At 29.6% G+C, this 25,922-nt stretch overlaps 2 protein-coding genes across 3 annotated transcripts in view; both read right to left on the bottom strand.

Moving 5' to 3' along the window:
• Positions 1-5,407: 5,407 nt before the first annotated feature.
• Positions 5,408-25,922, bottom strand: part of LOC142330030 (uncharacterized) — a 66,132-nt gene continuing 45,617 nt past the window's right edge. The window contains exon 8 of one of the 2 annotated variants that reach the window (XM_075375052.1): positions 5,408-5,436. In XM_075375052.1, coding sequence (XP_075231167.1) covers positions 5,423-5,436 — 14 coding nt within the window. In that variant the 3' untranslated portion in view covers positions 5,408-5,422. Of the gene's footprint in view, positions 5,437-23,940; positions 24,210-25,922 lie in introns of those variants that run through there. The other variant, XM_075375045.1, reaches the window with a different exon arrangement.
• On the bottom strand, positions 7,744-9,663 carry LOC142318523 (uncharacterized). The gene has a single exon (XM_075355088.1). The coding sequence runs from the start codon at positions 9,661-9,663 to the stop codon at positions 7,744-7,746; it is 1,920 nt and encodes a 639-aa protein (XP_075211203.1).

Here is a 25,922-nt window from a genome sequence, read left to right as displayed (position 1 = left end):
ACCTACCTTATTCAATAATTCAAGCAACAGCACTTTTGCAAGTACCTCACATCATCAGTTGCTCTATATAATTTTTCAAATCATTCATTGCAAATTACACATTAAAATTACGATTAAAAACCCTATACTATACATGAGATTTAAAATTGTTAAAAGATCTTTTTAAATTAAATCAAAATAGAAATAAAACTAAATTTTTTTTAACTTTAAATTGTAAATTAAATTAAAAATTGCATATATATAAAATATGAAGTCATTAATAAAATTAAATTAAAATCAATAATAAAAATAAAATAGAAATCCATGTAGACTAGCTAGCCAAAGTTATGTAGCTGTACAGCGTTGAAATATTATGAATTATCAATGTCTAAAGAAGTGCTGCTATCTACAGCAGCTTTAGTGATTGTGTCATCTTCATATTATGTATTCTGTATGTAAATGTGTATGTTCAAATTAAATTTACTTTTGTATGTATTAAAATCTTTCCAAAATGTCAAAAACACTATTTGTATTAAAATTGTATTTCTTAATTTCCAGTACTTCTAAATTTGTATGAATAGTGGATATTGAATGTGTATTATTAATAAGATGATCAGAAACATTAGAGAAACCCAATTTTCTACTTTTATAATATCTAAAGTGTTCATCAAATCTAGTTTTAAAGGATCTAGTAGTTTTACCTATATACATATGGTCACAATCATGCACTTTATTTTATAAATGATTTGAAAAATTATATAGAGCAACAAATGAAGCGATGTACTTGCGAAAACGCTTTTGCTTGGATTATGGCATAAGGTAGGTGTCATCCTATTTTATTTTATTTTATTAATTCTGTACTTGAGTTGATCAGATTAATATAATATATATATATTTACATACACTACCCAGTTAGAACTCACTCATTCGCTCTTCTTTTCTAGCCACGGGTGGGTGTGTTTAATGAACACAACCCCCATGCGTTCATTAAATTCATGCTTGTCAGAATATTAATGATAAATAAAAATTAAAGCCTCTTCAACAATCAATGTATTTTGATTTCTTAGAGCAACAGTATGGTCAGTACAGGACCCAAAATTCTGAGTTATCTGAAGAATACAGGTTTCAAAGTAGTTGACCTGCATCTTAAAAATAGTAATTATAGCTGGATACCAGACCTTCATACAGGTAAAAATGTATTTTGTCCAGTTCTTGGTGTTACCCAACAAATATCACTATGAGGTGACCATACTTCGTTTCTCATTTTTTTAAATTGTTTAATTTCTTTTATTTTATGTTTTTTAAACCAAATAATCGACAGCAGATGCAGCCCACCGTGTTGCACATACAGTAACAGTGGAAATGTACACCATTGCACCCCTTAAAAAATTGAAATTCAAAATAACTGAAAATGGTTTTTAGATATCTACATGTTTAGGGTATTTAAAAAACCAAATCGAGTGAATATCTCATTTAGTATAGTTAGAAATGGGGAAAATTTCCAATCACTGTTCAAATTTTTTTAACTTTCTTTAGCCCTTGAAAAGGGGTGAACAATTTCAAGGAGTTTTTCAAATTTCAAAAGCTCTAGAAATTGGTTTTAAGATATTCACATGAAGATTATGAACACCAAGATTTAAGTTGAGATCTTCATTTGTTACCTAGAAATTCAAAAAATAGTAAAATTTAATTTACCCATTTTAACCCTATAAACTCAGAATTTCAAAAATCCTTTCTTAGTGTGGACTACACTGTAAGAACATGTATACAAATTGTCATCTATCTTCAATAATTTTTGTTGAGCATCAATTATGAGTCAATCAGGACATCTTGTTTTATAGGTACAGATTGATAATTATGTACATATAGATCATTTTATATAATTATTTAGTCTATTTTGCACTTTGGAAGTTTGAGGATGGGAGTATGGAATAGAAAATGGCATATGAAAAGTGCCATTCCTGATAATGATTCAAACCCAGGACTTTCTGGATGAAAGAAATGAAATACTATCACTCTTCAATGGAGGACTACATACTATTATTTCTGGCAAAAATTTGTTGAAGTCATCAATTAAAAAAAAAAAAATAGATTTATATTTTTTTTTTGAACATTTTCTTAATAATTTGATAACGTGATTCTACAGTTTTTAGTAAAGTAACTTAGAGAAATGTGGTTGGCGAGATACTTGGGCTGTTGGGGAGTACGTGGTAACAAATTATTTCATAACCCTTTACATCTCGTTAAGTAGCATATTTTATACAATTTTAATCACTATACTAATATGATTCATTTATAATATATAGTCTTAATGATTTGTATTTTATGTATAATTTATTTTGCCTGTGTCATATGGTTTCTCAAGTAAGCCGGCTAGATATACAACAGAATTTTGTTTTAAATATGCCAATTCGCAGGTATTTTAAGTAGAAAATATGACTGACAGACTTCATCTTTTCTGAAAAAAAATATTTTCATCAAGAATTTCATTAGAACTTCGCCGATAAGGGTCCCCAGAACTACGGCACGGCAAAGTCAACGAACTATGTTTACAGTTCTAAACAGACCTAACCTAAAAGTTTAATGAAAATGGGAAAAATTAAAAAATAAGCATGAAAACATTATATTTCAGTTCACTATGTTTACAGTTCTAAACAGACCTAACCTAAATGTGAAATGAAAATGGGAAAAATTAAAAAATAAGCATGAAAACATTATATTTCAGTTCAATTAGATTTTTAATAAATAATACTTTCAAAAAATACATTGAATTTTGTTAGACAACAATTTTTTCTTCCATTTGATGAAACACAGGAGTCGATTATATTACTTTTCCTCAATAAAATGGGTTTAAGAATCGCGCCGCTAGGTAGCAGTAGTACTTAACGGTGCCTATGAATTTACGAATGATCTCATACAAAACTTGATAATGTACATCAAATAAAACAATTTTAAAGAAAATGTACTACAGTTTGTTTTAATAGTAAATACTCTTATGTAAATGAAAGTACTGAAAATGAAACAATTTTTTTAATTCCAATCACTTCATTAAAAAAAATAAAAGTATTAGTTTACAAAAGATAATAAACCGCTGCTAATAAACCACAAAAAACCACGAACAGTAGGAAAGTGTTGCAAAGTGTAACAAAGATTTATTACATAAAACAGAAATAAATTCAATTTTTTATTTATTTTTAATCTACAATTGGAACTATTTGAACTAATTGATGGATAAATTTTAAAAATGTTAATTTAATAATAATATAAAAAGTGTGTCCATGGATACCATAAAAATTGAGGGTTACATTTACAAAGTAATAAGTGCAATATTACATCACGGATCTTCGATTCATGAAGGTCATTATAATAGTTTTATTAAAAATGTAAAAATATGGTATGACGTTAATGATATGACTATCAACAAAAAAAATTGTCCAAGAAATTAAAAAAAAAAATATATTTATTTGTTCTTGAAGGGCAATAAATTTTAATAATAAATCCATAAGATAACAATCAGTAATTCATAAAAAAAATAAAAGATTAATGTAACAAAATGCAGTGATGTCCAAAAAACTACAATAAAATTGTAAACTCTACGGTAAGTCTTGCAGATATCCTCTCTTCCTATCAAAAAACAAAAATTCGTGAAATATAGAATTATATTTCATAAAACTGTTTTTAACAAAATGATACTGATATAAAAAAAGTAAGACACTACATTTCTATTATCAAACTCTGTTATTAATTTAGAATTTTGTTTAAAAAAACACATGTTAAATATACCTAATAGACAATAGACATACAATTGTAGATAATAAACAATGTTTAAGTAACCCATATAATAATCAAAAAATAGAAAAATTTGTTACAAAACTCTTACCAGCCCGATTTTATTTATTAAACAACAAATAATCATAAGAATTGTATAATTTCTGCAAATGTGATATATATTTCATATAAATGAAATCAGGCCAGTAAGAGTTTTGTAACAATTTTTTCTATTTTTTGCTTACTGTATGGAATGCTTAAACATTGTTTATTATCTATTATTGTACATCTATTGTCTATTACATATATTTAACATGTATTTTTTTTAAACAGAATTCTAAATTAATAACAGATTTTGATAAAGAAATGAAGTGTCTCACCTTCTTTTTTTTAAGTATTTTGTTAAAAACATTTTTATTTATATTACAAAATTTTTGTTTTTTGAGCAGCAGAAATTTTATCAGCGAGACACTGTACGATTTACAATTTCATTGTAATTTTTTTTTTGGATATGATGTATAATTTTTAAGAACAAACATTTGTGTTATTTTTCTGCTATGTTTCTTATAAAAATATTCATGAATCAACTAGGGTATATATTTTTAAATCATGCTTGATGGGTTTATTTGCTGTATACTGCCTGATGTAGCACTTTCACCAAATTGGTTCCAACATTTCATCTATGGTGAGATTTCACCTACATTGTAAGATGTTTTACTACAATTCATGTAATCTTCAAAAATTTGCATATGAGTGCAAGGTTGTGTTTAATGATTCAATAAGCTCCTGTGATTGCGTCGTCAAAGCAAATATCTTTGATAAGTGTATGAAAATGTCTTCTGGACATAAGTGCCAAGTAAACATCAGATGCTGCGCCATCTGTATACCATAAACCTCTGTATTCAGGTTGTGTGACTTTTTGACACCAATAAAATATAATAATCTGAAAAATGCTAATAACTCCTCAAAAGTTGTGGATGGAAACCTTTCACCTCTATTGTATGAAGTACTAATTATCTGTAATTTTTTATTGGTGTACCTTACAATTTTCACTACTGTCTTATTTGGAAAAAGTATCTTCCAGTAATCAGTAATAGTTTTTTCGACCTCTACAATGACATGGAACACCTGAGAATTCATTAATTATATTTTGTACATAAGTTTTTGTTGGACCTGGTTTATGAATTCATCATGTTGTTACTTCATCATTAACGATGTAAAAAGACATTTCCAATCTTTTTTGTTGAATATTTTCCAGTCTTTCACCTCTTTGATTTCATACAGTGTCTTCATATTCATTGACACCGGATTGCTCAGTTTCCATTTTTATGATCATTGTGTTCCAAAGCAAATCAGAATATTTTCTTCTTCTAACCAACATAAATATGTTTATCACTTTCCACTTTGAATTATAGCCATTATAATCATGAATATTAAGAGAAAATATATGTTAAAAATGTGAAATACTTACTCGCATTATATATTACCTGATAAGTCACACGTAGAGATTTTGTCTCGCAGTTCACTCGTATGTCAAGAAAAATACTGACATCCTTGTCTTCCAACACATCCTTCACCCCTCCACCATCATAGATGCAAACAGTCATAATGAGAGTTACATAACCCCCACCTCTCAAGACGTCAAAGGAAGCATATTAGGGATCCAACATAGTACCTACACTAGTGTTGCTGTAATTGAAAATAGTATAATATTATTAATTTTTTCTCATAGCGCTTGTTACTGTGGGTTAAATATTAGTTAACTATATAAACATGACAATTACCTAACACAAATTATAACTGAATAATGTATATTTACTCAGCTTGATTTAGATCTATTCAGGATTAATTCAGTACTGATTCAAGTCTCAGTCAGAACCTCAATTCAGTCAAATATCACAATTCATGCATCAAATCAGGCCAATAGTTGAATCTTCAATTTAAGCATGAATAAAGTCATGATTCATGTCATCTAGTCAATATTCCGGGTTAATCAGATAAAATATTAGAACAAAAGTATTGAGTATGAAAGAAATAACAGGCGGAACAAAGACCTAATAGACTTTCTATTAAATTGAAAACAAGCCTTCAAATTTTACAAATTCAGGTCCAATAATTCATGTTTATTATGCTACCTTTTTTTCCTGTTTAGCCTCCGGTAACTACCGTTTAGATAATTCTTCAGAGGATGATATGTATGAGTGTAAATGAAGTGTAGTCTTGTACATTCTCAGTTCGACCATTCCTGAGATGTGTGGTTAATTGAAACCCAACCACCAAAGAACACCGGTATCCACGATCTAGTATTCAAATCCGTGTAAAAATAACTGGCTTTACTAGGATTTGAACGCTGTAACTCTCGACTTCCAAATCGGCTGATTTGGGAAGATGTGTTAACCACTAAACCAACCCGGTAGGTTTCATTATGCTACCTGGGATTCTTCTAAGTTTTTGAATTAGATGTATTACAGTGCTAAATTAAGAGAAAAAATTAATAAAAAAATAAACCAAATTTTAACAAAATTTTTATGCATTTGTTTATTTTAAAATGAGATCATTAATTTTTGAAATCTTCAACCTTCTAGAATATGAAAGAATGTTAGTTTGTTTTTAACATATTTCCAAAGATTTTCATGTAAAACTTTTTACCTTGTCCTCATAAGAAGCATGAGATATTCCACTGACAAGGAAGATAGATACTATTTGATATATGGAAGAATAATTAGGTGCAAATGTTATAATTACATTTGTGCTTGTTTTACCTGAATCTCAATATTCTGTACTAGGTGGTTCATTTAATAAGATTTATTTATAATAGCATTTTAATGTCTAATTCAATTAATAAAATGAAAACTATATGAGGAGTTATTAACAATAAAAGTAAATTTGTATATAAAACTCCCTAGCAACTTCATCAAAAATACATAACTCGACTCAGTATCTTAACCTTATTTTTCTAGCATAGCAGATGAATAAATCTTTTCTGGCATTTAAAACAATAATATTATATATCCATTCAAATAACAGCTTTCATCTTGAATAGTTTTATCAATAAATTATATTTAATTTCCATTACCACCCAAGAAGTTAAAACTTATATTTTGAATCTACAGTAAACATTCAGGGGGCATTGACAAAACATTTGCCACAATTTAGTAAAACTAATAAATAAATATTTCATCAACAGAATATTTCCCCCTTGCCTTAATACTTCTGTTTTTATTCCCTTTCATAAGAAAGGTTCATGCCACTTTACTATATTTACAAAATTATAAGCTACTTTGTTATCATATGTATTTGGCAAAGTTTGAAAAAACTATGCAAAATAGATTTTTTTAATTTCTTGAAAATATAACATATTGTCTCACTTTAAGCATAGTTTTTAGCAAAAAAATTGTCTACTTTCAATAGTAATCCTTTTTAAAGAACATTTTAATTGCATATATAAAAAAAGGTTGCCATTTTTGTTTTTTCAATATCAGTGAAGCAATCAGTTTGGTTTGTATTTCTTACCAATTAAAACCCTCGCTAACTATATTATCAGAGGAACCATTACAGCTGGTTAGCTATATAGTGCCAAATGTAAATAGACAGTTGAATTGTACCTTTTGATAATAACTGAAGAAAATGTAGGTCCTCACTTCAAAATATAGAAAGGGAAAGAATAAATATCTGTGAAAAATTTAATTGGTAAAAATAAAAAAAAACCTTCCTTAAACGATAGTAGAAAAGTAATCCATATCCTTAAATACTCATTTTTAGGCGATAGGTCTTATACCTAGCTTCTTACTATAATCAATTCCATACCCCAGAACTAAATTTGTTTCTTCAGTTCCTTACCAAACACAGAGATGTTAGGCGAAACTACCAAAAATCAAGTACACTTCCTTATTCACACTTTTTATAATGTAATTTGAACAATAATTTTATTACATTTTCAATCTACAGGTTGAAATACGTGTTTAGCTTTGCACATAATGCTTTAAACGATTCAAATTATTTATTGTAATAATAGTAAATATGTTCTAAACAAAATACAATTAAAGCCAGTGCTTTACCAGTTACATACAATATAAATGCACCAGTAAGTTGTTTTAAAGAAAATTTACTTTCACGTTTTTCACGTTTCAGTTTATATAAGTTAGGTTGATCATGCACCCACAATTGGTTGAGTAAACCTGATTCAAACATTCGCCCTGTTATTTTATTTATTGGATTTATTAGCGGAGATCCTTTCTTCAATAAAAATGGAGATGCGCTTGCTTGAATCATGCATTCACCAATTCTGCACAGGGCATCTTTACTTTTAACATCCTTGTTTCTATGTACTGAATAATGTTGTATAAATCTATCTGCTGCAAATGTGACAGTGTCTCTGTTGTCCACTATCCATTTGATGATTTGATTGTATGTCCCATAGTCTATTTTTTTATACTTCTTTATAATTTTTTGCATTATTCTATTATTTCCTACTGACTTACTTAATATGTTATAAGACTGAGGATAACCGACTACTTTAAGATTGAAATCTAATATTTCTTCTAATGTTTCTATATTTTTTGTTTGCCAAGGTACAGTCATAAAACTTCCCATGGAAGCTTGATACAGAGAATATATTATTAAACAATAAAATATCCAAATTACTGTGTATGATTTTGATATTATCAAGTTATTTATATTTTTGCTGATCGATTGCCCTAAACATATTGCAAAAATTATAAATACCGTCAGATGGTGTTTGTACTTTTTCTCTGTGGGTCTGTATTTCTTAATATATGCATAAGTTAATTTATTTATTATGACAGTCAATATAAAAACAACTACTATGAGTAACCAGTTAGTTAAAGAAAATTCTTTAATATAATTGTTCCACTTTGAAGGTTTGTGACCTGCCTTACATGGCGCATACCATATAAAGCACTCGGAAAAAGATATCTTTGAGAACTCTGTTCCAGGCAAAAAATATATAATATGTGAAAAAATTCCAAACCCAAAATCTTTTTCCCCTGTTATTAAATTCTCTGTAATTTCTTCTGGTATACCATTTGCTATCGAATAACCGAATTCATCCATTATGCTTTTATTTGCCGGTATTGATATCACAGTACTGAAGTTCATGTATTTTTCTAACGTTTTTAACATAAATCCTCCCATACCGTGTAACTCCCATGTATTATTATTTTTTTTAACAATTATCGATTCTGGTGGTCTAGTCTTGCCAACTCCATACAGCACACAGCCATGAAGATTTTTTACCTTTTCTTCAATCGTAAATAATTGTTTGTTCATTTGAAATGTTTTGTTCGATTTATACCACATATCTACAAGTACAGGCCGTCCAACTTCAGAGCAGTGGTTCTCAGAGTAAGGAGAATATGTATACAGGTATATCTTGTCACTGTCTGTTGTCATTACTATTAAGTTCATGAGTCTCAGTCTCCAGAATTGTTCCATGTACTTTATCATTGTCAGTGCACCAAATAAATTTTGTTTTTCTCGAGTCACCAAAATGAACATTGCTCTTGTTTTGTACAGTTCTGGATTTAATATCAGTTTAAGATGTTCTACATCATTATCATCTCTACCATCTACATTTAAGAATATAATATATAAACCAGGCAGAGCTTTATAATTGATCTTAGACTGAATTATTCTTAATCCTATATATTCATTTAAGAAGGTTTTTGCAATATTGTATTTTTTAATATCTTCATTAAATACAACAGTTGGTAATATTTTTGCATATTTCACACAAATTTCTTTCAAACATTGTATAGTATTCATATCTGTATAATTATACTTTTGTTCCTGACCTTCATTCTCTTTAAATTTAAGTGATAACAATGTATTCAGTGATGATGTTATGTTTGAAGTTGCAATCAAAACCAGTAAGCTGATTTTGATTAAATTAGTCATTGTTTCTCCAATTTACCAGACTGCTTTTAACATCAACTGTAACCTACTTCTTTGCTTCATGATCACTATTATTTTTCTTGTTCTGTTCATAAGAATTCATATTTCACATCATTTTTATGTTAAAATTACTGTTGTTAGCAGTATAAGTAAATAATGTATTATTGTTGGTTAAGAAAGTTAATGTATTTATTTATAAATTTACTCGGTTAAAAATGTTTTAATTAAATTGAAAATGTTAGGAATCTATGATTACTTTCTCTATTATTAGAATGTGATGATTTGACTTGATTGTACTGAATAAGTGAGGTCAGCTTAAATTGATCAATTTATAAAACATTTTATTATATCAAAGTGGACAGTTTCTTTGTAAACCTATGTGCTGTGTGAGCACGCTCAATGCATACGTATGAAGCATTTTAACAAATTAAAAATTTGAGTCGGACTGCAGAATTGTCATTTGTTTAGAGGTTGAAAGCAATAAATTAAATAAAATTACCTCACTGTTATGAAATTCACAAAAGTTTTTAATTTTTTGAGATTTTAGATTATTGATCAAACATTTCTTAAAGTTTTGCACCATACTTTCATTTGGTGTTGAAGGTTTTTAGTAGCTTTCATAATAAAAAATGTAGGATGTCTAAAAAACATTATAAATATGCCAATATTATAATCAATAATTCTGATTATATCTGAGTGTGCTAGTAATAAATTGGAATTCTTCCAGTACCTCACCATTCTATTTATCCCTCTGTTAAAAATTGAGTTACTAAATATCTCATAGACTAATATATTATTTATCTAATATAGACTACAGACTACTAAATGATTCATTGAAATTTACTTGTATGATTTTGATACATGAGATTTTGTTGAGAAATATTATAACTTCTCTTATAATTAATTTTTTAATTTTCTCTTATTCTCTTATAATTGTAATTCTCTACTTTCTCAATTAAATTTTTTATTATTTACATCAACTTCTCCACTCTATAATGTCATCACCAGATAGCACAAAAAGAAAGAGTAAGCAAAAAAATAATTATTAAAAAAAAATAAACAGTTAATCAATTTAAGATACATAAAATCAAGATATAGTTGTTCAGATTACAGCTTTCTGTTAGCCAACCTTGTGAACAGTAATGTAATAAAATGTTAAATGATCCCGTCTCATCATCTTTCCTACAGATAACATAATTCTCAGATGGTAATAGGACAATAGACAATAATAAGGTGATGGGAAGGGATCATTTAAAATTTTATCATTTTACTGTTCACAAGGTTGGCTAACAGAAAGTTTTAATCTGAACTACTTCTTGATGATTTTACTTACCTTAATCTAAATAATCTAGATGTAGTGATACATCTGTTGAAAGATGTGAACTATTTCTGTTAAGAGAGGGCAAATTCAAAGCAACATTATTTCAATTAAAGTGTATTTACAACTGCTTTCATGAAAAGAAATAAATATGTTTCTCATTATCAGCTTAATATTATTGAGGACAGATTCAGGTGTTTCTGATTTGTTATTTTGATTCGTGTTTCTTGGAAACTCGATATTTTGCTGTATTTGATGATTTTTGTGGATACTCTTATTTTAGAAAAGTATTGTTTGAATAATGAATGTGTATGCTATAAAACTTGTTACATTTTATTTTTTTTGTATTCTGCTTGAATTATATCTGTTTGTATTTTTCATGTGTTTATGTATTTTAATTATTTGTGTTCTTTACATGCATATCTAAACTTATTAACTTTATTACTCATATGATCGTACAAAGAAGTTTTTAAGTATTATCTCCATGCCCATTTTTGGTCTGTAGCAAATTTGGCTTTAGTTCTCTGATAATCCCTTTGTATATTTATGCTAGCCTGATCATATTGTAGAGAGCTTATAAGTGAAGTTACTTCGTTTGAGCATGTCAATGCTTAACTATAATATGTTTGTCCATTATTCCTGTTAGTGTATGCATAATAAACGATGGATAGGGATAATTAAATAATTGAAACAAACTCAGGTTTTAGCAGGTCAAAAGATAATGAATATAACAAAAATAAAGCAGCTTGTTTCAATAATGGAAAAAATGCATATGCAGTCTGGGAGGGAGTAAAGAAAGTGAAGTACAATGACTGCAGTGATAATCATCGATAGGATAGATAGAGTATTCAAACAATTTGGTGCTTGTGGTTAAAATCATCTAATACAGTAGAAAATTTAATTTTCAATGACCTCAACATAGCAAATATAGAGAATAATCTGAACATGCCTTAGATTAATGATTAATTATTTAGATGGTTGGATTGAATGGTTTAGTTCCAATCATGGGTGATGGTGGATTGGAACAATTAGAAAAACATCATGATTCCAAATATAAAATGTGATCAAGTGGTTTATGATAAGGATAATTTGGTTCAGTTCAATGTTAAATGAATTTTATACTATTCTGTTGACTATAGTAAGGGTAATTACCATTCTCAGGCCTCAGCCTGAGATATTTTCATTCTAATTAAACAGTTTCTCTTTTAAAATAAACATTAATAGTAAAAACTGGGATTCAGAATTAGGCATGGCCTGAGAATGGTTGGGTGTTTCTTGGTTAATGAGTTTTATTCTGATAATCAATTCATTAACATGCAAGTCAATTTATTAACATTAATATCAGTATTTTAATATATTATATTGAAATTATACGTACTATTTCCTAAAAATTTTAAATAAATCATTTAAAAATGTCTTTTTTTATTATCACCATCTACAGGTAACGTTTTATATTTCTTCATCCTGTTTTATCACAATGCTTATAATAATAACTTTTTTGAATTTTTAAAAATAAAACTTACAACTTATTTTGTTATCTTGAAGTTATAATTTTATTTATCAAAAAGTGAAGGACTTCTATTCATATATTAATTTATTGTTCCAAAGAATGAAATTATTAAAATTGATTTATTGCTTTTTACACACAAACTATTTTGTTTTGATCAATGTTTACAGGTCAATCCATTTGAAGTGACCCAACAAGGGTGGTTGCTTGACCAAATAAAAAATAAAAATGAAACTTACCCACTTGTTTCCTACATGTCTTTAGACCTTAAAACTATTTTTTTTTTTTTTTTTTTTTTTTTTTGTATTTAAGCAGTTTACCTGTAACAGCCATATTGTTATGGTGCACACACCCATTTTTGCGATTGTAAAGATTTACGGAAAAAATCATAACTAAAAAATTATTGATCCTGGAAGGATGAAACAAAAAGCAATTTAATTATATTTTCTCAAGGTAAAAGACTGGCCCAGTGGTTTATTTACCTATCTCCCTTCTTTCTATAAGAAAATTACCAATAAAGTTGAACATGAAAAACTGTGAAATTTCACTTTTGGTAATTTTTTTCAAGAAGGGATGGCATACTCAGTTTGAATTATTTTTTATATGTATGTATATATTATTAGTTTTACCATATATAATATTAAAGGCTTTAGCAACATTCCATTTGAATCTTTTACTCACAGCAAGAAACAACTTTGAAAAAGTCTGGTTTGATATCACAATTTATACTTCGTTTTTTATAGTTATTCGAGTATTCTGGGCAAAAGGATTTTGAAATATTTGGTTTCAAGAAACAAGAAATATCTTATTTCTTATTTTTCCTTTAATACAGTACTCATTTTGGGAAAAAGTTGTTAACTTGAGAATATTCCATTTTTGTAGCTTTAAGAAAAACAGGAGGTTAAAGTACTTAGGAGGTAAGCGAGTGTAAACTGTAAAACACTACTGAGTTTTATTGCACCAAGAAGTAAATTTTTTAAAAATAATAATTAAATATTACTATATTTTACATTTTTTTAATCAATGCGGCTGAGGGATTGAGGAGAAAGAGATCTTGAAGCACTCATAAATGTGATTTTCACTCTTTCTTGAAAGCAGTACATAAGTTTGAAAAAATAAATTTGAATGGTACATATTTTCAATTTTTGATTAATGAGGAGGGCTAGAAGGTCTACACAACAGAAAGGCATGGGAGGAGGTTTCTTAACTCTACAATGAAATTAAGTTTCAAATTCCTGAAGGAGAACATATTTTGAAAAAAATGGATTTTGTGTTGTAATATTCTCTTTTTGTATATTAAAATAGCTGACGACTGAGTCAGTGGATAAAGAGATTTAAACCTTTTGATTATTTTCAACTACAATGAATCAATTTAGAGCAGAATATAAAAAATTAAATAACATTCATGAAAGTCCTGTGTACACTAGAAACAGAAATCATAAACATATACTAATTTTTAGATATTACAAAAAAAAATGAAAATAAAATAAATTAAAACTGTCTGTACACTGAAAACCAATATTACCATAATAAAAATCAGTAAATCAATACAATCATACCAGCATAAAATAGTTACTTACTATGACATAATTAATAGAACCTTATTATACTCAACATTTAATTTAATAAAATACATAACGACTGAATGTGGTTGTAAGATAAAAGATATTAATAAATTAATTTGTATATGTTTAAACAAAATAAACAAACAATATTAAAAACTACAAAAAATATTTTCTGTTTATTTAGATTTTAATAGCATTATATTTTATGTCATAAAAAAAAATTTGGATTGAAAACTAACAATCATAATTTAAAAAAGTTAATAATTAATTTAAATATTTAAAATAAATAATTCATAGCATAGTTTACATTAAAAAAAATGTGGAAAACAAAATTGTAAAACTCTTTACATAGAAATGACAAACAGGAATTTAAAAATTACTTTCAGGAAGACTATGTACAAGCATATAAACACAATTCACATTAATCTACAGTGATCAGATTAAGGAAAATACAAGTAAATACATATTTTGATGCTAGTATTCGAAATCAGTAACAACAGTATCAAATTAGATATATATATAATGTGTGTGTGTGCGAGAGAGCGCGCACATGCGTGTACATATATATGTATGTGCCAAAATTATGGTATCAAAAACAACCAACTCTCTCTTTTCTGTTTAGTCATAAGGTATTACTTAAAAGGATGATAGTATGAATGTAAAAACTACCAACTTTGCATCCACCTGCAAACTCAGTAGGTTCAAGCTCAAACCCTTACAGAGCAATGAAATTCATATCAGCAATTAAACTGTACATCAGGGGCCAACAGACACCCTCAATAGAACCAGACAAGAAAAAGAAATCTCAAAAGATAAATCCCACCAGCAGCAAGCACAAACCCAGCCACCAAGCAACTCCATGAGTAACTTAACCGGTCCCAGAGCATTTCCCATGTAACTGAACTAATTCAGACGTTACATGAACAGTCAAAATCACATAGAATGTAAGCATTGGTTTCCCATTTTTAAAATATGGTTAATGGTAAATATCCCTTCTTTCAAACAAGCTTTCTTTATTGGCTCTCACACGGATGTATTCCACAATTTTTAACTTTCGTCTCGCGATTACAATTCTCTACTTAACTGCGATTTTTCTGTCAATTCACTTGTTTTTTCCCCTCATATGTGTATGGCCGTAAGTACACATTATTCATACCCGCTTCAAGTATGTAGTGTTCTATTTTTTTTAAAGTATTTTCTTTCATTGTCCAGCCAAATATTTAAAAATATGGTATGTTTTAAAAAGCTCAATAAATAATTTATTGTTAGATATATTTTATTTTTAATCATTGTAATACGTTATTATTTAACTTACAAAAAAATTATCTTTTTAATCTTCTTAAATGCAAAGGTTTTTTTTTGTTACTCAGATTTGATTATGTATCTTGTTATTCTTTTCTAATGAAGCAAATCCATATGTATAATACTTAAATTGCATTATTTTAATGAGTGTAATAATACAGCTATTCTTATTACAATTGTATTATTAGTGTAATGCAATAGGGCCTACTCTGTTCTATACATCTCATATACATAAATAAAGTAATTTTTTGTTTATATCTGAAGAAAATTGAATGAAATGCTTAATGTACTCAAAAACGAAGAAAGTAATTCACAAGACATAATTTATAAATTAGAAAAACTGTAAGCCCAATAAAAAATTAAAAAAGTATATAAAGTATTATACTATTATTACACATGTATACATCTGTTTTTAATGCAATTCTGACAAGTTTGCCACATCATTATAACATTACAAATAATAAAATAAAATAAAATAAAAAATATAAAATATAACTAAAATAAAATTTTTCAATCTTGTTAGTCAACAAATGATGTAAATTAAGGAAGATTTCACTTCTCTATAACTTTTGTTCTACTGTAACTTTTCTACAAATTTAAAGTCATCAAGTTACACACTCTCTCTCTCTCTCTTTCTCTCTGTATGGGTGTGTAGATTTAACTTTTTTAACCGCCACTTGCTGTGTTAAATATAGATTATGAATCTCTCACTCGATTTTCTTCTTTCTCAAAAGAGAAGTGTAAGTCATTTACTACACACACCTTAGGACGACTTGGGCACTTTAGAGCCATACTTATGGACGACTTACGATCAATTATTTCAAACTTTAATATTTCTAATATTAAATATGAATATTAGAAACTACTAAAAATATAAAATTACATTTACATTATAGAAATGATTATTTCCAATTTTCAATCTTTATTTTACTTTTATACTTTTCGGCATATTTGCAACTATACACTCATGTATGAATAAACATTTAATTATTTGATAAATAGATTAAACTCAGTTAAAATGCATAATAAACAGAAATAAAATAAAAATTGAGGATGTACTATAACATAGGACAATATTATTATATTGCCTAGTAATGTAGGCAATATAATATTTTCATTAATGGTATCACTAAAGGTTTAAATGAAAAAAGTCTACTCTCTGTTCTTTAGCTGAAATATATCGCCTCATATTTATATCTAACTTTAATGTGTTTTTATAAAATTCCATATTACTCTTCAAAGGATTTACATTATATACTAATATAATTAAAAACTCTATTTGTCAGTTAGAAGATCATCGAAGATTGTACAAATGTCTTCTGTGTGTACAGATGCTGACAATGAAGACATTTGTTATTTATTTTTTACTTTTTAGTAATACAGGGAACAGAACACATTATGAAAGCTAAAAAAACTATATTAACTATATCTATTGTATTTCGTTTTAATTCAACTTTTCCAGAGACTGCTGGTAAATTAGTATATTATATTACACAGTGTAATATAAATTAGTACAGTATATAGTGCAAACATCAAATCTATTAATATCAAATTTCGATGTAAGAATATGAAGGAAATTACTGAAAATGTTTGCGTGGAGTGTAACCTCTTTATGGTATTGAAACACTGACAATAGGAAAAATATAAAGGAAAAGAATTGATCTTTTATAAGCCTTTGAGGTGTAGTGTTAGGGGTAAATGGTGAAGAGAATGTTAAAAACTAGGAAGGTTGACAAAATATAAAATGAAGTGGTCTTTTAAAAAACAGAATAGAAGAGAAGTTGTGGCAGAATTTTAAAAAATCCTCTCTTAAAAAATTATTTTCTAGTAGCTAGCCAGAAACAATCTTCTTAGATGTAACAATTGCTATTAAATAATAACTAAATAAAAATAACTTTCAAATAACAAAATTATAATTAGCTATAAATATGGCATATAAAATTCCCACTATGGCCATAGAATTCGAATATGACCTTCTTAAAAAAACAATTTCAAAAAATGGTGTCCATTTTCATTCTCACTGAGATAACATACCTTAAAAAATTTAAAAAAAATAAATTTAATATCTAACGTAAAATAAAGTAATCGAAAAGTTGATGCAATTTGTTTTGAAATCAGTTAGACAGTTATACTTTTATAAAGCCTTAATTCGCATGCATTGACTTCACTGAATGTAGACAATCGATGGGGTATTGCATACATCGGCAACTTTTTGTGCAAAAGTTATTCGAACCTTTTTTGTTAAGTGGCAGCATTTTCATTTCTGTTAGAATAATGTTAACGTGCCTCATATAAGCTGGAATGATATCAATGTTGCATATTGACTGGCCCTCTCTTTTCTGTTTAGCCTCCAGAACCACCTTTTTGGTATTACTTCAGAGGATGAATGAGAATGATAAGTATGAATGTAAATGAAGTGTAGTCTTGTACAGTCTCAGATCGACGGTTCCTGAGATGTGTGGTTAATTGAAATCCAACCACCATAGAACACCAGTATCCACGATCTAGTATTCAAATCTGTATAAAAGTAACTGCCTTTTCTAGCATTTGAACCGTATCACTATCGACATCAAAATCAACTGATTTGCAATGACAAGTTAACCAATAGACCACCCTGGTGACTAGCTCGAAGGCCACGACTTGGCAGCACCAGACTATAAAAATTAATATATTATCAAAACAATAATTATTCAGTATTTGATTTATTATAGTATTATTGTTTACTTTAATTTTTTGAATTTTTTTTACAAAATGATATTTTAACATTATTTCACAAAAAACTAATACTGTACAATAATCAATGCACACTATACAAAAATATGTAAAAGAAACATAAAAAGCAAATTATTTTCTTCCAAATAATAAATTTGTTCGAGTAATTAAAATGAGAATGATTTAAAATACAGGTAGAGAAATTAAATTTTGAAGTCATTAGTACTGAATTTTGTATATTGAATGTTATAAAAAGTTGTTCAATTAGATCTGGGAGGCAATGACCTCTTCACCATAAGTGAAAGTGACTAGACTAATAATTAACAACGCAGATGCAATAGTAGTGTACAATTTTGTACTGGCATTTCTGGATTCTGGAAAATTCCATTCCTCCACTATTATGAAGTTTATACAGGTAGTATGGCGATAGGAAGAGTAAGTAATTTTACAGTCATGTTCTGGTGCTGCTTTCTACAGCATATTCATGTTTAACTCAAGCTGAAGTAAGCGTATTTTCTGCGAGTGTGTTGTGATGGTTTTTGATAAATTTTTATGGTACAGAATAATGCCCAATGTTAAAAGAAAGATTCTTTCAATTTGCAATAATTTTTTTTTTTAAATTTGTGAGGAATTAGAAAACAGGCAATCTATTTCTGATATGTATAAAACTCATGGGCTTTCTAGTTCCACTGTCTAAACAATTTAGAAGAACTGAGATAAGTTTAGGGTAGCCTTTAAAAAAATCAGTTTCAATAAAGTTATGACTACGTGAAAAAAAAGGATGAAAATCTTATTAAGTGGTTCAAAGTGAAACAAACTGTTTTTAAGCAGGCAAATTACTTACACGATGTTGTATTCTTTAATGTTAAATATCAGTTACTTTGTGTCTCGAAGGGAAGATTTTTTTTTTGGAATGAAAAGGCTCATTCGTTGATAAGAGCAAACAGGTATAATGAGCACATACTGCCAGTCCCCTGAATCTCATTACAATCAGTCGAATCCAGATAAGTGGCCCACTGGTTAATTGGGGTGGCGATTTTTTGGGTCAGTTCTTTAAAGAAAGAAAACAAAACCAGATTTTTCACTGATAAGTACTTCATTTAATCGGCCCATAATGCTGCTTATTCAGGCCTATATCTGATGTAGATTTCTTATTAAAAACAAATACAAGCCAGCAGTGAACAACAAACTTTGTGGTTCTGAGAATTATGCGGTGAGATAGAAGCAGTAAACCTTCTGACAGATAAACTGCAGTAATGACACTTAAGTCCATTAATCATAACAAATAAACATAATTATCATAACAAAGAAGGAGTTTGTCGTTGCACATGCAACACCCACAATGTGATCAATGTTTAACAAATCCATTCTAACTTGCAGGTTTCTACGAATTTCAGTGAGTTATAACTACTGAAAGAATTAGCTTCTTTGCAATTTATGGTTATAGTCACTTGTATTTCGTATCATGTACATTGAACATTCGTATTTCCATGTTCTTTAGGTTTTTTATTTCACGAGTGCAAATAACTTAATATCACAACAAAGGATGTACTGTAACACACTTTTTTATTACTGTCCAGTTGTTTTGTTATCTGTAGTCATAGTTTTTGATTTTTTTATTTCCAGCTGTTTCACACATTTTGTTGACATTTTTAAGCATAAGCCTAAAACGCATTATGCGCAGGCCTGTATCAACATCTTTAAACTGTGTCAATTTTTGTTGTTAATTTACCTGTTAACAGTTAATTAAAATTGTGAGCTAAAATGCCACGTAACAATAAACATTGGGTAAAAGAATAAAGCTTCTTGACAAAATAATAATCACCTACCTTAAGCCATCGTAAACTATCATAACTGACCGCTGAACCAAAAAGTACGATAGTTATATCATGCTCAAAGAAGATTAAATACGCCAAGAATGGGATTTAAAAGATCATGGAACATCTCAGAAAACTTGTTGAGGAAGCTCTGAGTGAATGATTCGCCAATGTAACTTTGTAAGGTGTTAGTGTCAGTGACCCAATTATTACAGACAAGGCAAAAGATTTTGCTAAAAAGTTAAATCATACCGAATTTAAATCAACAGATGGCTTGTTATCTCAGTGGAAAACTAGGAATCAAATAAAATACAAGAAAGCTCATGGTGAAAAATTGAATGCCAATACAGAAAATGTTGGTTCGTGGAAATCTACTCCCCCCGAAATTCTTCAGAATTTTTCTGCCAACATTTACAACGCCAGTGAAATGGGGTTGCATTATTGTGCTACACCAGATGGGTCCTTGTGCTCAAACATGAAGTGTTGTTTGGATCCAGAAAAATCTATAGACCGTGTTACCATCTCTTTGTTGTGTTAATATGTCGGGAAGTGACAAACAAAAACTCTGTTGTAATTGGGAAGGCTGCCAAGCCTCATTGTTTTAGGTGGTTTAGAATGGACAGTTTGCCGGTACATTACATTTCTAATAAAAATGATGGATGACAAGTGGAATCGTTTCGGAAAAGCTTAGCAACTCGGATGTCAAGTTGCACAAAAAATTAAGAAAAATTATATTACGGATTGACAATTGTGTTGTTCATCTGCAACCAAATTGTTTAAAAAACCATTACTATTGAATTTTTTCCACCCAATACGAGCCTCATCCAACCATTGGACATGGGAATTATAAAAAAATATAAAGTCTATTTACCGATGTATTAAGAGAACCACATTCTAGAAACAGAAAAAAATTTACTGAATTCAGGCTCTACAACTAGAGAAATGCAAGAGTTAACTTTTTACTAGCAATTCAGTTCATAGTAGACAGTAATGTAATCCTCAATCCAAAGGATTCTGCTCTACTAGAGATCTCATACAAAATATTTATGGCCTCGGCATCACTGTTAGCAAATATGGCATTGTTGTCTGTAATCATTAGGTTGGTTAGGTAGTGATCCTAATCATATTGTACTCCACGTCTTCCTGCAAATGCTCTCCTCATAGTAGCATTAATTACAATATTGAACAGCAATGGAGATATGACATCCCCTGGCAAATTCCTGTTTGAGTGGAAAATGCATTGAATAGTTCGTTTTGGATTTGCACACAGCTGGTTGACTCTTGTATGATGCTTGAAAAAGGCGAATGGTTTACTGGGGTACATGTTCGGCTTTCATTTAATGCATTCCACAGTGCAGGCCAGTTGATGCAATTGAATGGTGACTTGAAGTCAATGAACACAATAACTGTTCATATTCTGCATTAGATTCTTTCTTCCATCAGCTGGTGGAAGGCAAATATCTGATCACAGCAGCCATGATGTGGCTGAAATCCAACTTGGTCTTCATGGCTTGTTTGTTCACAATGTGTCTGCAGTCGCAGTTGAATGATTTTCATTAACACTTAGCCAATGATTAAAAGGAGGCTGATGCCACTATAGTTTTTGCAATCTTGTCTGTCTCCCTTTTATGGATTGGTATGATGATGGCTTTCTTCCAGGTGAAAGGTACATAGTTCAAGGTTCATAGTCTGTGAGCCAGATCAACTGAAATAGTGTGCGGAGTCTGTGAAGCAGAATGTCTCCTCCAGCTTTGATCACCTCCGCTGTGACCTCATCCACTCCAGGTGCTTTACCATTCTTCAACATCCTTATTGCTGCTTTAACTTCTTCAATCATTGGTTGGTCATGATTTAATGGCACTGCTGGTATATCAATTTATGGTGGGCTGCAGGAGATCATTGTGGAAGATAGTGGTTCTAGAGTTCTGGAAAAATTCCTTCCAGTGCTGTAGCCGTTCATTTGGTGATCGCATAAAGAACCCATCCATCTTTTAAATGCTGTCTGTCAATTTTATCTTCCCACTTACCTTTCTGAAGATGTGGTATTCATGATTGGATGCAGCCTCTTCAAAGTCAGTCTATCTTATTCCAATATGCCTACCTATCTTCTTTCATTTTCTATCGGACATCTTTGTTTAATTGTCAATAGTGTTCACAGTTGGTCAATTTTGCTTATTTCTGTTTTCCCAACATGTCCAGACACTGATCTGAGATCCACAGCTGTGTTCGATGGCGGATGGCAGGGCACAATGGTTTGGCACAATCCATGATGACTTTAGATAGCTGGTTCTACTCATTATCTGTTGTTCAAATATATTCCTGCCTCTGCAAATAGGATCCAGTTCAGTCTGGCTGTTGATGGTTACTTGTGCATTGCGTGACAAAGACGTAGATGTATTTTAGCTGGAACAAGGTAGTGATCAGATTCACAATCTGGTTCTCACATGGCACACCCATCCTGAAGTGATGACCAGAATCAAGAACTGATCAGAACATAATCCAATACTGCACAGTCGATGACAGATGGATTTCGCCAAGTGATCTGGTGCTCGAGTGGGTGTTGGAAATGCTGTTTCTCAGATTTTGATGCTGCGAAGGACAATAAGTGCAGGCCATTGTTTTTGTTGACTAAATGTCCAAAGTTGCCCATTGTTAGCTCCCATCCAAGACTATTCATACCAATGTGGGCATTGCAGTTGCTGGCCAGGATGATTATCTAGTTGTTCAGATTGAATCTAGCATGTGTTGGTGCTGGATATAGAATTCATGCTTGGCTGGATTGGGGCTTGTTTCAGCTGCGACACAGACTGACAGGATGTAGGTCCTGATGGTGTCATCAATGCTGACGACTGCTAGCTGACTTGATATTGGCTAGAAGGTGATTACGCTTTTATCCGCTTGGCTGTCCACCATAAACCCAACACCTACCTCTTGTTTATCACCACCAGAGTAGAATAATGCCAGGATCTCATTGGCAACTGGAGGTTGTACTGTCATCAATCCAGATCCTTTGAGCCATAGTTCAAAGCTGCAATTGATATCTTGCATTTGGCTAGTTCCTGTGCTATGATCTCCTTTTGGCCAACATGATGACCAGTTTGCACATTCCATGTGGCTAGTCGAATTTCATCTTTCATACTTATAACTAATTTCTTTCTTTCTTTGGCCAGTAGTCCACTTCTCACCAACATCATAGGTTCCCAGTGTTTGTGTGTTGGGTGCCCTCTATGCAGTAGCATTAGAGATTGAGTTTGATTCAATTTCTATAATTTATCACACTATACTGGAAACACAGCAGCAATTGAGGTCAAATTGTGTGCAAATGACTACGTTTCATCACATTTTACAGCTGATATTCTTAATGTTGCAAAGAGAATTAATATATTTTATAAAAATGTCTGACACAGAGAGTTTTACCACTGTACAACTTATAACTTATCTAAGATTCTAACTTATTTTAATTTAGTTAATCATTGAAATGATTTCTGCATCAGATTTCAACCAAACAAAATTTCTGAAAGACCATAATTTAAGAAAGTTTTACTAGCACTTTTGAACTTCATATTTTCATACTCCACATTACATAAATGTTGCTATTGAATATCAATAATTTTCTACTTTTTTTGTTTCTTTTTCCTTTTTTTACTTTTATAAAGTACATAGTAGCATGGAAATTACAAAAATTATAATTAACCTGAAAATCATACCAGTAGCAGGCAGCATTATTAAAACTATACAGTATTGACACTTATGAAACATAATCAGTACTGCTGCACGAGAGGTTTTACTGGTATGGATTTTAAAACCACATCAGTTTATTTTAAAATCTAATAACTCATGTAATAAGGCACAGCAGATGATAATGTAATGAATGAGCAACAGCCTTTTATTAATTCTAGTTATTTAACATGAATCACGATAGATGATATTTACAGAGCAAGCTGATAAATAGAACATTTTAAGGCATTAAAAATTCACTGAATTATGATGCAAAATTGAATATATATTCTCCTTAGTATAAGTACAAAAATATCAAGACATGTAAAATAGTTACAAATATAAAATTTACACAAAGTTTAATAATATCTATAAAATGTTACAATTGTGCTATATATACTACAGATACAGTAATTTCAGAGAGATTAAAATATAGGAAATATTTACATTACTTTGTTCATTATTGTTTTAAACATAATAAATTAAACATTTAAAAAAAAGGTGATAAATAATTTACCACCTTATTATATTTAACAATCATCTAGCTTTCTTAGATGGTGATCCTGAAACAGCAGAATTGTAACTGGACTCAGTTTGACTTACATTAGAATCTGCAAAAAATAATAACATGTTCTATCATAAAAAGAAATGAGAAGAAAACCAATTATCCACGTCTTCAATTAGTGATCAACATGTTTGATATTGAATGAATCATAACAAAATAAACACAAAGATAAATTTAAAAAAAATATATTTATTTATTAAATTAAGTATAACTGGCACAAATTCATTAATCAGTAATGAAAATGCCTACAAAAACAAAATGAAATAGTTATATCAGAAAATACTACAACTAAATTAAATATTGATGTTGGCCTCTAAAAAATTGTTTATTAAATAGAAAGGATTCATTAGCACCCAATTAATTACTTCTCTTACAAATCCAATATATAGTCACTCTAGCTTCAGTCAGAAAATTATGCTATTATTATACCATAATTTTTTTATGAACCCAACTGCAAGAAGAGGGAGAATCTACCTCGCTCTAGTTAAGTGTTCATACACCTGATCCTTAGATGATAGTTACTAATATTACTTATTACAAACCTCAATGTAAGAGAAATGTACAGGTTACTACTGTCATAATATTCAACCAAACAAACAATGGTCTACAGTGTTCCTTTTGATTGGTGCCAATTTTTGCCAATAACTGCCTTTTTTTTTGCCACTTAGCAAACATTGCTAAGTGGCACACTTTTTTTTAGAACATTAAAGCAGACCAAAGTAGGCTACATGAACAAGATCAACAACCAAATATAACTTTGTCAGCACAAAAATAATTCACAAAAGTATGTAGCTTACACATTGTGACTTTATTAAACAATGCTTTATATTGTGCATTGTTTAAAAATGAATGCCTAAAAGATTATTAATCTTCTCAACCAAAACTCGTAAGCTACGTTTTAGTTTCATTAACTTGTATATCTTATACAAACTCTGTACTTAATCTAAAAAAAAGAGAAGCTACAAGACCACTTCTAAGGTCCTCAAACTCATCAGCGAAAGAGATATAAAAAACTTTTTCGATCAAATGTTCATGATGAAAAATGATGAGGCCAGCCTAGTGTTTTGTCTGACAAACTGGTAAAAAAATGATGAAAATATTCATGCTAAGTGGTGTGTTACAACTACAGAGCTTTAAATTCAGTTTCTAAAAGTTCCACTTTGCCTGTTTTATAAAGCTGAAAATAAGTAGGGTTACCATAATTTTTATGCTCAATGGGTTCCAAAACTTTTTGCAGAACAACACTAATTGCTGTATATGGCATCTGCTTTGACATTTTGATCATTCTGCTAACAGCCTAGATCTGGCAGTTGAGTGATTACCATTCCCTCACATAAAAAAATTGGCTGGCAACTAAGTGCTTTGATGTTGATGAAAGCTCCAAGAAGTGTCAGAGTGGCTGAGTTTAGTTTTTTTAAATAGCAAAAATGTAAGTTACTTTCTGAACAGCCCTCTAGATACATACAGTGTTTCATTTTAATCGCCCCAGACGATTTTTGTGTAAAATACACAATACAAAAAAATTATCCAAACAAAATTTACTCAGATTGGAGGGGGACACCTCATGGAGACCTTGGATTTGACCTTATATCAAGATTAACATGATTTTTTTTCAAATGGAATGATCTATTTTTAATCCCACCAATGAAAAGAGCAGAAAATTTTACATTTATACGTGTAGTCACAAACATCACCTTGGACCTTTTTTGAAGGTCAGTCGGTTAACCATCAGAGATAATGTAGTCACTTTTTATGTTCT

This window comes from Lycorma delicatula, chromosome 1 (genome assembly GCF_047948215.1).
Source record: "Lycorma delicatula isolate Av1 chromosome 1, ASM4794821v1, whole genome shotgun sequence".
Taxonomy (NCBI): Eukaryota; Metazoa; Arthropoda; class Insecta; order Hemiptera; family Fulgoridae; genus Lycorma; species Lycorma delicatula.
The sequence above is the reverse complement of the archived record's forward strand: the minus strand, read 5'-3'. Positions and strand labels throughout refer to the sequence as shown.

Coding starts and splice junctions, on each gene's coding strand:
- LOC142318523 (XM_075355088.1), bottom strand. CDS start 9,663: ATGACTAATTTAATCAAAATCAGCTTACTGGTTTTGATTGCAACTTCA.